Source organism: Hyaloscypha bicolor (genome assembly GCF_002865645.1).
Source record: "Hyaloscypha bicolor E unplaced genomic scaffold K444scaffold_13, whole genome shotgun sequence".
Lineage (NCBI taxonomy): Eukaryota > Fungi > Ascomycota > Leotiomycetes > Helotiales > Hyaloscyphaceae > Hyaloscypha > Hyaloscypha bicolor.
This window is the reverse complement of record NW_020194515.1, coordinates 1,378,034-1,392,292: the sequence shown is the minus strand read 5'-3', so window position 1 is coordinate 1,392,292 and position 14,259 is coordinate 1,378,034. Positions and strand designations below refer to the sequence as shown.

The 14,259-nt window shown below is 49.4% G+C and overlaps 4 protein-coding genes across 4 annotated transcripts; 2 read left to right on the top strand and 2 right to left on the bottom strand.

The window, feature by feature from the left end:
- Positions 1 to 4,192: 4,192 nt before the first annotated feature.
- K444DRAFT_624207 (uncharacterized protein) lies at positions 4,193 to 5,595 on the top strand (the record flags this gene model as incomplete). Its single annotated transcript, XM_024882366.1, has 2 exons — positions 4,193 to 5,113; positions 5,524 to 5,595. 2 exons carry the CDS (start codon positions 4,193 to 4,195, stop codon positions 5,593 to 5,595), a joined length of 993 nt encoding a protein of 330 aa, XP_024743626.1.
- A 3,009-nt stretch (positions 5,596 to 8,604) lies between these two features.
- Positions 8,605 to 10,134, top strand: K444DRAFT_124705 (uncharacterized protein). Its single transcript, XM_024870411.1, has one exon. The coding sequence runs from the start codon at positions 8,851 to 8,853 to the stop codon at positions 9,991 to 9,993; it is 1,143 nt and encodes a 380-aa protein (XP_024743625.1). The 5' UTR covers positions 8,605 to 8,850; the 3' UTR covers positions 9,994 to 10,134.
- Positions 10,091 to 11,976, bottom strand: K444DRAFT_124694 (uncharacterized protein). Its single transcript, XM_024870410.1, has 3 exons — positions 11,193 to 11,976; positions 10,571 to 11,108; positions 10,091 to 10,523 (listed from the first exon to the last, which is right to left on the bottom strand). Exons 1-3 carry the CDS (start codon positions 11,572 to 11,574, stop codon positions 10,277 to 10,279), a joined length of 1,167 nt encoding a protein of 388 aa, XP_024743624.1. The 5' UTR covers positions 11,575 to 11,976; the 3' UTR covers positions 10,091 to 10,276.
- K444DRAFT_124788 (uncharacterized protein) lies at positions 11,570 to 13,053 on the bottom strand. The gene is made up of 4 exons (XM_024870413.1): positions 13,033 to 13,053; positions 12,646 to 12,914; positions 12,475 to 12,596; positions 11,570 to 12,421 (listed from the first exon to the last, which is right to left on the bottom strand). The coding sequence occupies exons 2-4, from the start codon at positions 12,784 to 12,786 to the stop codon at positions 11,677 to 11,679; spliced, it is 1,008 nt and encodes a 335-aa protein (XP_024743623.1). The 5' UTR covers positions 12,787 to 12,914; positions 13,033 to 13,053; the 3' UTR covers positions 11,570 to 11,676.
- Positions 13,054 to 14,259: the final 1,206 nt, after the last annotated feature.

Here is a 14,259-nt window from a genome sequence, read left to right as displayed (position 1 = left end):
GACGTGGAAAGTATTGGGCAGTGTGACAGGTAAGTAAGGGAAGCCCCCCGCGATGATCGATACAGTATTGGAGGTGGGCGAGAAGAAGGATCGAGATGCGGCGATTTGCACAATTGATTTTTGATTTTGATTTTGATTTCGATTTTGAGATATGATGGGATGGACTTGTTTACAAAACAACAAAACATCGGGTCAAAGCTGCTAATTCTGTAGTCTGGACACCTCGATCGTCGTATGCATGAAGTCGGCGCTCACCACCATCCAAATGCGTCCAGCGAACAAACCATTCACTCACCTTCTCCGAGATTTCCTTTCCAGAAGAAGAAACTCGTTCGACGCAAAAGAATCCTGCTCATGCACCGAGCCTCTTCCATCTGAAATGACAGACATCAGGGCTGAGAAGGATCAGATCAGATTACGTCAAACACATCGACCCCCCTGGTGCCCCAGCCGGAAATTTTCCACGTTTGCCCAGCCCCCACCTCATAACTACCGTATCTGCATAACTCCCGTATCTGCACAACTACCGTATCTGCATAAGTACCGTATCTGCTTAACTACCGTATCTGCAGGACCTGCAGGAACGCAGTAAAAGAGGTCCTTTCTTTTTTGAGATACGAACAGACTCGCTTGGAACACGACGGTCAATTGATGAATTGAACGCGTGGAATGGGCTGAGGGACGGTGCGGGATTTTTGGCTTTGGGGATGGAGGGGAGTTGTTTGGTAAATGGGGACCGGGACCGGGTGCGGTGTCTGTGAGTGCAGCGCGGATGCAGGTACAATGCAGCCTGCGATGCAGTGAGCAAGTAAGTGGGTGAGAAGCTGAAGCGAGCTATTTTCGGATTGGGCAGCCGGGCCGTGCCTGAGTCGTTGATCTCGCTCATTGACGATCAGATGGTTTGCTGGAGGAGTCCGTGATGAAAACGGCGAGTACCTTTTGAAACGAGTCCGTCGTTGAGCTCGTGCTTGCGTTCGTCCTTTCTTTCAAATGAGTGTTGCTGTCTGCAATGTCTGCCGTGAAATTGGGGCTTCCTAGAGACTTCGAGTGGAATGGTTTGGGTTCGAAAGGCTTGACCGTCGGGCCGATCCAGAGTCCATGGTCTTCTCTCCTTCTGTCTGCATGAAGCTCTTCGATGGGGAGATGATTGTCTCCTTTCTTCCGTCTGCATAGTAAGTGGGTTTCTACCACTGGTTAGCAGCTCCAGTGGATTGGTTTTTGAGCCTCTCAAAAGTTTCGAGGCGTTCGCTCTCTTTCTTCCTTCCGTTGCAGCCAGTATTGGACATCTCCCGGAGAGATATCGAACCGCGTTGGAAGGCTTTTTTTTTTTTGCATTCGCTAAAGGCGAGGAGACATGGAAGTCAAGGGACAAGGGTAGGCTGAAGACTTCGAGAAGAGATTTCGGTATTCTCGTCCTGTCCATCGAGCATCGGGCCGCTGCAGAGTTCCCTGCTTACTTCTGCCAGATCCGCCTTCATGGCTGCGGCGAGTGCGTGGAGACCCTGAGCTGACTTCTCAGGGGGTGTTTTGAGTTCGTGGGCTAGATCAAGGGCCCAAGGAGGTGGTGTGCGTTCCTGGGTAGCTTCATGCTTCTGCCTGCATGGCAATTGTTAATTTGTGGAGAGAGACCTCGAGCAGAGTTCCTCGTTGAATTTGAGTTTGTGGACTAGGTTAGGAGCCCAAAGGAGAGGTATAGGCCTGCTCCTAGATCCTTTCATACTTCTGTTTGCATCGTTTGCTGGCACGTGGCGATTTCATTGGGTCTCTCAAACCTTTTTTGCCTTTTGGGTTTGCGGAGTGGGTGAACGATCCAAGCAGGGAAAGAGTGTGCGTCCAGGTCGCTCCAGAAGCCCCCTTTCGGTCATGGGCTTCGGACCACGTTCGATGCCGCAAGAAACGAAATGACCAAGGTGAGCAAAGTCTGAATATGGCTCGTCGTTCTAACTTCGGTCTTTCAGGTGGCGAGAAGGGACGATGGGAGAAGTAAGGGCTTCCAGCTTTGGCAAGAGCATAAAACGAGACTACTTCTTCCCGTAGTTTGAGCGTCGGCCCGCTCCTGCCTCCCTTCGTGGGCGCCGTTCGCTGGCAACTTACGGACGGCTATGGGAGTCTGTGAGAAAGTTGGTGAGCAATACTGTCACTTGCAAAATCGGCTTCGTCCCCTTTTGCCTAAAAAAATTCTAAGCACAAACCACACCGGCCATTTTTGGTGCTGACGCCATTCGGTTTGTGATCTCGTATACTCTACAGTACCTGGTCTCTACAATCGATTTTGGAAGGGAATACTTGCTGACTAGCCACTATCAATATCATCAATTTCACACCAAAATCAGATATAGTCACTAGCGAAATCGGCTTCCTCCCAGGCACCATCGACCTACAGTATTCCACACTAATAGATTAAATATTACCTGGTTGGCAGCGCAAATTCTTTTTATCACTTAGAAGTATCCACTAGCCAACCGCCCAAACCCCCATCCGCCCACGCCTAAAAAATCGATTTTTAATCACACCTTTATTATAATTACAAATCCTTTAATATATTAACGTCCCATAGTATTTTCAATATCCTAATAACTATATATTTAATTTAGTCTTGTGGTGCGGCTAGAATCGCCTGTTAATGTCGAATTTTTTGATTTTTGGTATGCGGCCGCACCCAATAATTTTTAGTAAGCCGGCCGCATACCAAAAATCAAAAAATTCGACATTAACAGGCGATTCTAGCCGCACCACAAGACTAAATTAAATATATAGTTATTAGGATATTGAAGCCTATATTGTTACAGCTGTAGTATTTATTGCTAGCTTTCCGAAGACTGAGACACTTAATTCCAATCGTTGATAGCCAGTTTATGAATCTATTGGATCAGTAGCCTCCACAAGAACTTGACCGAGCCGCGTGATTATTTAAGGGAGGCCTAGAACAACCATTCGAGCTACTTCCGCTCCTTCAGCGGCTACGACTTAGGTTTCGAGTAGAATAGAAGACGGGATGAGATGACGGATATTAGAGTCAGACTATTAATCTACTGCCTACCTCTCGAGCCATAACTTTCTGCAGACAGACACCGTCCGAGCACCTCTTTCAGACAACTATCGCGCCTTCGCCTGCTTACGCAGCCTGGACTAGCCGTTCGAGTCATCAGCATCTCAGCGATAGCGACGTTATGAATAGTCGTCGAGTTCAGCTACGATAATAACAGCATCTCCCTCTTCCAGAGACACCTCTCTGTAGCTACGCCCTAACTTCAGCTCTCTTAAGCTTCCCAAGCGTGGGAACACTCCGTCTAAACCGACCGCCCCAAACGCCGAGTCGACTTTTGCGGTGCAGTTGGAGGGCTACACCGACACTAAACGTTCGGTATAACATTCGATTTGCGACACCTTAGAACGACTTGACCGTTGAGCAAGTCTCCCATCCGTAACTTTCTTTACTACTATGACATCTTGACTTGTACGATAGGACCATCGGTTTCATCTTCATAGGTGATCGGTTGGCGGGTTTGGGGGTAGGCGGGTGCGGATTTTTTAGCTAAAAATTAGTGTGGAAATAATATTAATGTTTAGGAAATTATATAATTGCAGGGTATCATAATTTTTTTTTTTTTTTTTTTTTTTTTAGGTAATTAATAATAAAGTGTACCAGACCTAAACGATGGGGTACACACTGTTCTAGTGTACGGCGTATTAGGAGACTGTATAAGACCACCACCGACCCCCCCTCCAAACTCAGTTTTTCGGCTGGGACTTATCCCAGCAGCAGCGGAAACTCGTCAGCTCTTCCGCTTTCCGTCCAGGAAGTTCCGGTTAACCGAACATAAGCTTTGAGGCAGTAGAGACCACAAACTTCCTTAATTAATATCGCCGGACCACCCACCCCGCCTCACCCCGGCAAAGGCCTTACCGACACACGAGCGAGGAACTAGAGAACGGCGAGTAACTCTGCTAGGTGAGGGTAGAAACGGCATTAGCCGACGCAACTGAGCGAGATTGAAGTCGAAAACCTGTGGATCGATTTCTCTCTCTACCTATTCATGGGCCCATAGGCATGTTGATATACATGACTCGTTACACTGCAAGCTACAATAAGGCTAAAGGCCTTAGAGAACCTACAGGACACCAAGGGTAAGCTCAAAAAGGTTTGAGAGAAGTGAGAGAACGGTTCAAAGGCGATATTCCAGACAGTAAAATGACAGTTACCAAAAATGCATATCTTGCACTTCGGGATCTCCGTTACCAAGAAAAAGACCGGATTCTTTGGATTGATGCTCTTTGCATTAATCAAAATGATAATAAAGAACGAGGAGAGCAAGTCCAGCAGATGGGATCTATTTACAGCGAGGCTGAACGAGTAATTATCTGGTTAGGCGAAGCTACATATGATACAGATTATGTTATGCATTATATGGAGCAACTGGAGAAAGAGAGCACCAAACATGCCTCTAATGACCAGAAAATTTCAGACAAGCAGTGGGTGAATATCTGGTCAGCGGTGGTACACAATTTAATCGCTGACCAAAGAGACCTTCTGATTGAAGGCTTACGGTCGCTCCTTCGTCGAAATTGGTTTAAGAGAGTCTGGATTCTACAAGAAGTTGCCAACGCGCGAGTTGCCGAAATCGTTTGCGGTGGCAAATCTGTTTCGGCAAGCATCTTCGCTCTTACGCTATCTTTACTAGAGATCACCCCAGACCCGCACTGTCAACCTATCTTAGATATTATGCCAGGTCCTCTCCGGAATAGCTCTTGGTGGGCCAAAAAGCGGGATCTTTACACATTGCTAGTCAAATTCTGCGGAAGCGAAGCGACTGACCCACGAGATAGTATTTATGCCTTACTAGGCATATCTTCAGATGCATGCGATACTGATTTTCTGAGAGCAAACTATAAAAAGAATCTTCAAGATGTTATTTTCGATACTACCTTATTCTTACTCAACTTTAACAAGTTGAACTCTCCTATCTACCGTTCATTCGATTGGACGTTGCCAGAGTTTTTAGGAAACTTGGATTTTCTTGCCACCGAAGTACTTAAGTCCGCAGTGGATACGGAGAATGAGGTATTGGTAAGGCTGCTGATAGTGCGCGACGATGTCGATGTCAATATGAAAGTAAGCGGTCAAATGCTGCTGTCATGGGCTGCAAGGAATGGGCACGAGGCGGTGGTGAAGCTGCTACTGGAGAAAGGCGCTGTGCTGGAGACTGACAGGGACTATGACCGGACGCCGCTGTTATGGGCTGCAAGGAATGGGCACGAGGCGGTGGTGAAGCTGCTACTGGAGAAAGGCGCTATACTGGAGACTGAAGACAAGATCTATGACCGGACGCCGCTATCATGGGCTGCAGGGAATGGGCACGAGGCGGTGGTGAAGCTGCTGCTGGAGAAAGGCGCTGTGCTAGAGACTGACAGGGACTATGACCGGACGCCGCTGTCATATGCTGCAGGGAATGGGCACGAGGCGGTGGTGAAGCTGCTGCTGGAGGAAGGCGCTGAGCTGGAGACCAAATCTTGGTATAGTAGTTGGACGCCGTCATGGGTACCAAGGCGCAAGGTGGTGGTGAAGCTGCTGCTGGAGAAAGGCGCTGTGCTTGAGACTAACAGGGACTATGACCGGACGCCGCTATCATATGCTGCAAGGAATGGGCACGAGGCGGTGGTGAAGCTGCTGCTGGAGAAAGGCGCTGAGAAACCACAATAATTCATAGTTACAAAATATATCATATATATTTTATTATAGAGGGTCTTAGGGGAGGAGATGTTTATATACTATGGAATGTTGCCATTGAATGCAGCCACAGAATGTTCTAGAAACTACGCCAAGAATATTCATACAGGCTTCAACTGTTCACATGTTATACAGTAGTAACATGACCAGTTCATTCCACTCTCCATGTCTAGCGTCATGTCACTCATACATTCAACCCATTGGTGTTGGCCGGCCCTTGTTGGAAATCAATGTTGACAGTTGCACTGTCAGGGGTCCCACTTTGAGTTAAAAGGTGCCAAATTTGAGGGTAGAAGTGGTTCTGATTAATATGTCTAAAGTACAAAGAGTGATGGTGTTGAGGGACCTTAAATAATCGCCAACCAAGCTAGCACTGATTAGGAGGACTAGTGCCGATACACGTGACTACCAACTGACAAATGTTATTGTTAGCGCAGCAGGCCATGGGTTGATTACCAATCATTCTAACAGATCAGTAGTGGAAGAGCTACTGTTCTAAGACTGTAACTATAGGTGCTTTATATGCAAGAAGGTACCAATCAGTACAATACCTAGGATGACGCACGGTGTCAGCGCCAAAAATAGCTGATGTAGTCTGTGCTCGGATTTTTTTTTAGGCGAAACAGGACGAAACCGATTTTACAAGTGACTGTATCTGAAATGACTTGTAAGTTCAGATGAAGCATGATGACGAATAGAGGACTGTGCGAGCAGTCCGCAGTTGTCACTTCAGAGATACACACACCACCTCTTGTTCCCCTTCTCGACTCATCCTCGATCCTATTCAAAGTGCCCAAAGTTCCGGCTGGACACGAGCATACTTTGCTGGTTTCTTGCGAGCGGGCCGTTCCCAGACTCGTTCGATGGTGGAGAGGATCTTTTCTATGTCTGGCACGAAGTTCAAGCTAACTTAGAGAATGGGTCCGAGGAGTAAATACACTTTGTTGTTTCTTGCCAGCGTGCTGTACCCAGACTCATTCAATGGTGGAGAGGATCTTTTCTATGTCCAGCGCAAAGTTCAAGCTAAGTTGGAGAATGGGTCCGAGGAATGAATGCATTTTGCTGTTTCTTGCCAGCGCTTCGATGCTGAGAAGTTTGCGGTCTGTTGGATGATAAGCTACTGATGAGCGGACGGCACAGCTGGTTCTTTCGAGCTGTATTTCGTGGTGTCATTGATGGGCTGCTGCGAGAAGGATCTCGTAAGGCTGTGACATTTGCCAGGAGGCCGTCATGAGGGCTGGGTGCAAAAAGGAAAAGTCTGTTGTTCCGCCATTGCTGAGTTCTTTCTCCCTCCATCCGACAATTGGAATGCCAATTGCTGTGAGAAGTCGGCGAGGATCGTCGGCGGAAACGAGTGTGTGGCACAAGTGTCCGAGATCTATCTCGGCGCTTCTAGGTCGGCGAAGTGGTTGTGGATCTGACGGATGTCGAGTTGCTTCCGTTAACTGGCACGACATGTGCCTGCTTGGATGAACTCCTATGACAGGTGTCAACTCTCCAGCAAACTTCCCTAACCTCTTTCGACGTATGGCCCGGCTCGGGCCATCTTGGCAGCTGTCAAGTTGGTCTTTCCACTTCCAAGCCTTGATGCTGCGAACCTGAGGATTCTTGAAGAAACTTCAATAGTGGTCTGATGTTTTATATCGGTACACACTCCTGTTCGTCATGGGATGTGTATCTCCTCGGAGTGACACACTCCTGAAGTATATTCTTGCCAATACAACCATCAATTTTCGTACGGGCGTCATCGCCTTTGAAACGAGGGTCCAGATCGAAAAAGACTTGTTTAAGAATGTGGATCGGCAGGCGGCCCGAATCCATTTGCTTCTTACACCACTCATGATGCGCGACATTTTCAGCTCGTAGTGAAGCAAAGAAGCAAGTGCCAGCCCTCTCATATGGATATGCCCAAGCCTCGCTATGTGGATATGAATCCAAGCCAGTTATTCGCAAGGGCTTTACATCCCTTTGACGACCCAACTACCGGAAACCTTTTATCCGTCCTGACCTCGGGGGCATGAGACTTCACGAGTGGCTTGGGCCGGACTCCGAAGGTTCCTCCACAAGATTGACTACCGGCACAGGTGTCCAGGACGTCTTGGCTCGTGAGGTTTGAGTTCCTGGATCCAGAAAGGTTTCGTCAACTCTTACCGTAAGGCGCAACATTCTCAATCTTCAAATAAGGCAGGATCTCGACAACACTTGCCATCTGAAGTTCTTCTACCGGCTCGATCCGGAGCCGATATCAATACTGTAATGATCCATCCGTTCCCGAGTATTTTGGCAAGTTCCGCCTGCACGCACCATCGCCGTGAATCCATGTGTCGGAACGAGCCTGTCGCCCCTCCCCCAGGGCGCCACACCCATATTTCCAGCAATCCAGCACTGTGGCGTCCTCTCCCGAGCCAGACCACCAGGACAGCTTGCAATGCCGTCCCTACAATGCGCCCAGAAGCCACATTCGAACCTTCTGTTCGTATTTTGACCAATCACGCCCTCTCCGTCCCTCTTCCCAATTTCTCCACAATGTCTCATTTCCACGAGAGCGTCAACACTCAAAGTCCAGCTTCATCATACTCTATCCTTCCAGCCACAACCCCCTCCTCCTCCCCAGGAAACGTGGGGCTGTAGTTACGGCCGTAAAGAATAGTCGGGAGGTGCCGTCCTGACAAACAGGCATGGGGACAATGGTCGGATGTTGGGCACACCCAAGGCAAACTCTCCCTTCCGCTGCTGCATCTGGCCATGTTGACATGTTGTTTCTAATTCAGATCCGCATTCCACGCCTCGACATGTCCAAACCCCCGCAACTCCGCTTGCCGGGGAGGGAGGGGAGGGAGGGGAGGGCAGAATCCACGGTCTCGGTCAGTCCGGAGCCCTGGGTTCTGCCAATCCTTCACCCCTTCTGCTCCTAAAAATATGTGATGAGTGATCACAGGGAGGGCAAGGGACATTTGATGCGGAAGTCAAGTCTGCAGATCCTATATGTCTGTCTGCCCCTCTTCCCTGCGAGCCGTTGGACCCAGGTCCTCGGGTTTGCTCGTCTCGTTACACTCGCTGCGATATCCATACGTCTTGCACCTCTCTGCACGTAACCTGCCATCGTCTGACTTGATGCAACGATGGCTCCGTCGTACAGCTCTGGTACCCTCTTGCTTGGCGGCGATGCCCACTACCCCTCACCTTCATATGCAAACTCTATTCCGACCTCACATTCACTCGCATCCCCACAACCAACCTCATTTGCGCTAACATCCGCACCACAACAACCAAAACCAGTATCATCAACTTCAACATCAACATCAACATTCCCACTCTTCACCTCCCTCCCTCCCGAACTCCGCCTCAAGATCTGGCACCTCACCCTGCCGTCCCCGCGCCTCGTGCCCCTCACCTACCAATCCTCGACCGCGCCCCTCACTCCATCAACCCCCAAGTCGCGCCGGGGCTGCACCTCGTCTGCGGCCCTCCCCATAACCCTCCACATCAACCACGAAAGCCGCGCGCTCGCCCTGCAGCACTACTCCCTCGCCTTCGGCCTCAGCGGCGGAATCGCGTGTCCCGACGCACGGCCAGGCTCGCTGCCGAGCAAGATCTACTTCTCGGCCGAGCGAGGCGATGTGCTGTTCTTCGGGCGGAGGAGGAACGAGCACGGCGGCGGGAATGCGAGTGGATGTGGAAGTGGACAAGAGGGGTTGCAAGATTTCGTGAATGCATGCATGATGGTGCACCCTGGCTCCTCTGGCTTCGGACAAGTGACGCGGTTAGCGGTTCAAAAGGGATTATTTACACCCCGAGCCGGGGCCGCGAAAGGCGTCTCGGAGATGCAGTTGAGGCTCTTTTGGGAGAGGGTTATGGGGAAGTTTATCGGGGTTGAAGAGGTGCTTTTTGTGGAGAGGGGGGAGGACGCTTTGGGTGCTTTTGAGGGCGAGGCGGAGGATATGGAGGCTGATGTGAGGATAGAGCAGCATTCGTGGGGGAGGAGCGAGATTGAGGGCGTTTGCTATGCGGATGATGGGCTGGGATTCAATTGTTGGGAGGAGGAGAGCTTGGAGGAGAAGGTGGAGAGGGTTGTGAGGAGCGTGGAGGCGGAGCGTGGATTGGTGGCTCCGAGATGGCGGGTTCTTGGACCGCAAGAGGAGAGTTTGGGTGCGCGGATGGAAGAGATCGTCATTGATAGGCAAAGGAGGAAGGAGAAAGAGGAATCTTTGGTTCGGCAGATGAGAGAGCTCTTTGGACACGAGGATATCTCGAATGCCTTGTGATGGGAAATGGAGGCTATGGATAGAACAAAAGTGTGCGCATTCTGGTTTCTTGTGCAATATTCACGAACGTTCACGATAGAATGGACACGGGGTAGAATTAATGGTACGCTGTATTATGTCTTTTGTCTACGATCTAAGACAATCGAATAAAAGCCGCTGAAAGGCTGTTTCAGGAGACTGGGCTTTTCCGGCTCGTGGTATGCTGTAGTCTGTGTTGCCCATATATGCGCCGAGACAATCGGGGGGGAGGGGGGTTTCTTGAAGCATGCTCAAGGAGAATCAATTACTCATCAAGACAATCGAGGCAGAGTTCTTTGAATGCCTGTTCTAGGAGACTCAGCTGCTCGTCCTCTGGCCCTAGCCAGATTCTCCGGAAGTGATCTGGAAAAGTATTTAGGCCAATTGGCAACCTTTTCAGTCTAGCGTTCACTGCGCCGATGTCAAATTCATTGACTCTGCTGCCACTTAATCCATATTGATCTGCATTCGGACAGAAAAGCTTGTAGTTCTCAATGAGAGCCTTTTCCGCTCTATAATAATTAGCTTGATCACTAAACATATCGAGACAGTAACCTACGTAGTGGGGATCTCCTTGTTGTAGGCTGTCTTCAGCTTATCCCATTCATCACAGGTAAATCCCTGCGCAAATGAGTGTCCGTGACCACGAACGCACTGGATCTCTGATGAAATCTGGAAAGCTGTGTAGTGTTTTGGAGGATTCCAGACTCGAATTTTGACCTTGTGTACGAGAGCAGATGAGATGTCGCTCAAATAACCTATAATCTTCCTATCTGCAAATGTGTGCGTCATGCCTTCGACAATATACATCGTCCTGCCGTCCTTGAACTCTTTAAAATATGCTTTCTCCTCTGTCAACACCAATCTCGCCATTCGGTCGTGAGAAGTAATTAGCAACCTGCCAATGGCGAACTCGTAATCGGTCGTGAGACGCCATGAGAACGCTATTTGCAAGGCCTGGTGCAGCTCTTCGAACGTCGTCGTGTACGGGATGGACAATGTTCGACCGATCCCTGGGACATTGTGAATGGAAACCTCAACAGCGTACTTGAATTCGCAGGCATGGACTTGGTCGTCTTGCTTCTTGCAACGGTCACCTATGAGGATACTCTCAGCTCAATATTCCAGGAAATGGGAGGACAATTAATTGAGATTGGAGATGCATGACATTCGAAACTTACTGCAATAAGGGCCTTTGCAATGTCGACATTGAGCAGTGCAGGCCACGAATATTTGGCACCCGAGACAATATTCCCGATCCGAGGCGCCGAAAGGAGTTATGGAAACTGGCGTTTCTTGTGGAGTAGACGGAAGCATCGCGAGGAGCTGCTGGGATGTGACACCGGAACCCATTATAGTTGTGTTAATTCTGATAATAAGTATACCGAATGGCTGGTAGGTGTTGATGATGTGTTGATGGTGATGGCCACCAAGCACAGAGAAACAAGTTGAAAAGAGTCTCGCCCATTCGCAACTTCCCATCCATGCAGTCCGAGGAAGTTGGCGCACGAATACTATTCGAAGGGGGAAAGCGCGACCGATGTCATGAAAGTGACGTCCCATGTCAATCAAGATATACTTGAATGTACACTGGTGCACTTAGACATGAGCCACAGAAATTTCCTAAATTTCCTCGATTCGTGTCATCGAAAAGTTGAAAATAAATCATGAGTCCTCAATTTCGATCACCGAACCGGACGGATGGATGGGACCGACTGCAACGAGAGGAGCTAGCGCCCCTCTTTCAGGCCAGAGAAATGTATCTGATGCTGCAATGATATCTTTCGCATCCTCCAACTTCCTCACCATCAATATCTTCGTAGTCTGTTGAGCCAAGAATGGCTTATCCCTGAGGCTGGCGGCTCTTCCACAGAGGAGCATCTCCCAGAGCAGGAGATCTGGGAAGGTTGCAAGAAGTACATTGAGTTCTGCACAAGTCTCCAAAGCCATCTTAACTTTTCTCGCCAGCATCCTGTTCATATCCAGTCCCATTGGGAGATCTCGTAATGCTGTGTAGATGTAGATTAAACACGTGAACCCAAAGGTTTGGAAGATGACATGCTGCGGCGTTGCAGGGTCCTCAATAAACCACAATTGATGGACCAGCCGTTCCAAGACTTCCACTCGATCGGTAAACTGTATGTCAGAAGCAGAGGCGGTGTCGGGGGTGGCACTGTTTTCTCTGAATGCTGCCACCAGCTCAGAAATACTTCGAAGCCCCCATAATACTCTCGCAGCTTGATCAAATAGTGGTGATCCAGTGAAGTTGTAAAGTCGTGCTCCAAATGAGTTTATATGTGATAGCGCAGCAGGACTCGGTTTCCCGAAATATGGCTCTAGATTCGTCAAGTCCATGGTTGGTGAGAAATGCGGCTTGGTATTCGCAATTATAGCGGCGGCAAGGTCCACACTTATTACACGCGTCAGTTTGTGGCCAGAAGCGTGTCATGAAATTTGGCTTACAAGAACAAATGCCGCCGAGTTTTCTCGCTGAAATCTGGAGACTGCAGTCCACCTGCTGCTCGAACAAGTTGGACGAGGCCATCCATATGCTTCTTGGACTCTTGCGGATGGTCCTCAAAACTCTACAAAACCATCAGCTTTCTGTGATAGGCAATCTGGCTGTCTACCCACATCTTGGTGAGCAAATATTATAATCGCATTTACGGTCCCTTCGTCAAATCGTCCTTGTGCAATTCTTTGGTTGACTACGCGGATAGCCTCGCCTCGGTGCCTGAAAAATATCCATTTATACGGCAATTCCAGCCCCGTCATGTATGTGTAATGCGCACAGGTGTCAGAGATGAGGGCATGGAAGAACGCCTCGTCTCGGACTGCCAGACCATACCACTCAAAACGGGGGCCGACGTTCGTTAGGGTAGCAGCGGTAATGAAAGTGACATCTGCTGGATTTGTCAGCCTTGTACAACCACACTCGTAGGCGGGGGGAGGCTTGCAGTGATTTATCAGGGACCGCAGGTGAAGGTCTTCCAGTTCAGTGCTCGGTGTATATGGACATACTGCTTTGGGGCGAGGGCTGGCCGGGAGTTTCGGATCGACAGCCTCTTTCGGTGGCTTGGGTCTTGTTTTCTTCCCTGGCCGTGATTTCCGCGATCTCTTTGGACCGATGGGGGCCTTGAATTGCTTTGGACTTGAAGCGCCACTAGTATTCATTGCACCCGTTCCCAGAGATGCCGGCCGTAGCAGTCGCCGTTGGAACGGGGTTGACGCTGTACAACGACTTCGGCTTTAGAGTGGGCTGCATGCTGAGGTCCATGTGGCGCTGCAACTTCATGCGATCAGCCCAAGTAAGCGACGGCTCGGCACATTGTTCCCAATGCAGGAAGATGCCCGCAGTGTGTCATTACTGACTGCCCCTCGAATAGGGAATGGGTATCACTTTCGAGCATGTTGACGTGTTTCTCGAAACTTAAAGAATGAAGGTCATGTTGTGCAATTGCGTTGTGGGAGGAGAAAGAGAATTGGAGAATTGAAAATGTGATGTGAGTATCGTTCTGGAATATACCGTCGTGGGGTGATGCATCGGTAATTTTGGGCACTAGGCTTGCCGAAGCGAAAGGGGCTCGCTTGGAGAACCTCCCCTTTCCGCGGAAGAGTCGATGACTAGGATAGTCCGCTTGAGTTTCGATGTTTTGTTGTAAGTTCTATCCTAAATTACCTAAGAGGCGAAAAGCTAGCCAAATACTCGAGCAACGTAGCTGGAGATCTAATAGAGCACAGCGAGCAGAATCAATGCGCTGTTGAAAGACTCTAACTGACCAAACCCATCACCATGCGCCAACCATGTTTTGCATAGCGATGTTCTTGTTTACTCAACACCCTTTACTGAATACAGGTATTGTGCAGGAATGGGAACAAGAAACATTGCTGTGTTTCCTGAAACATATCCGGTAGTTATGAGGGAAGCGGTAAGCAGCACTATGGTGCAACCCATAAAGAATATGTGCTAGTATGCTAGCCTGCTAGCGTTTGCTTGTACGGATTACGAGGTGCAGGGCTAGACGCTGGAGCGGGTGGCGCTGGAATAGGGACGACGCGCATCAACCGGCAGGCGTTAGCCGGCCAATGTGAACCATAGCCCTTACGTTTAGCTATTGCGGACGTCATCGCTAGATAACATAATGCTGTTATCAAGGACACGAGAGAGGGACATCGTGGGAAACACGATACTAGAGAATATGGCAGCAGCAGAGAAGTGGCTGGAAGAGCACAGCGAGGCGACGATTC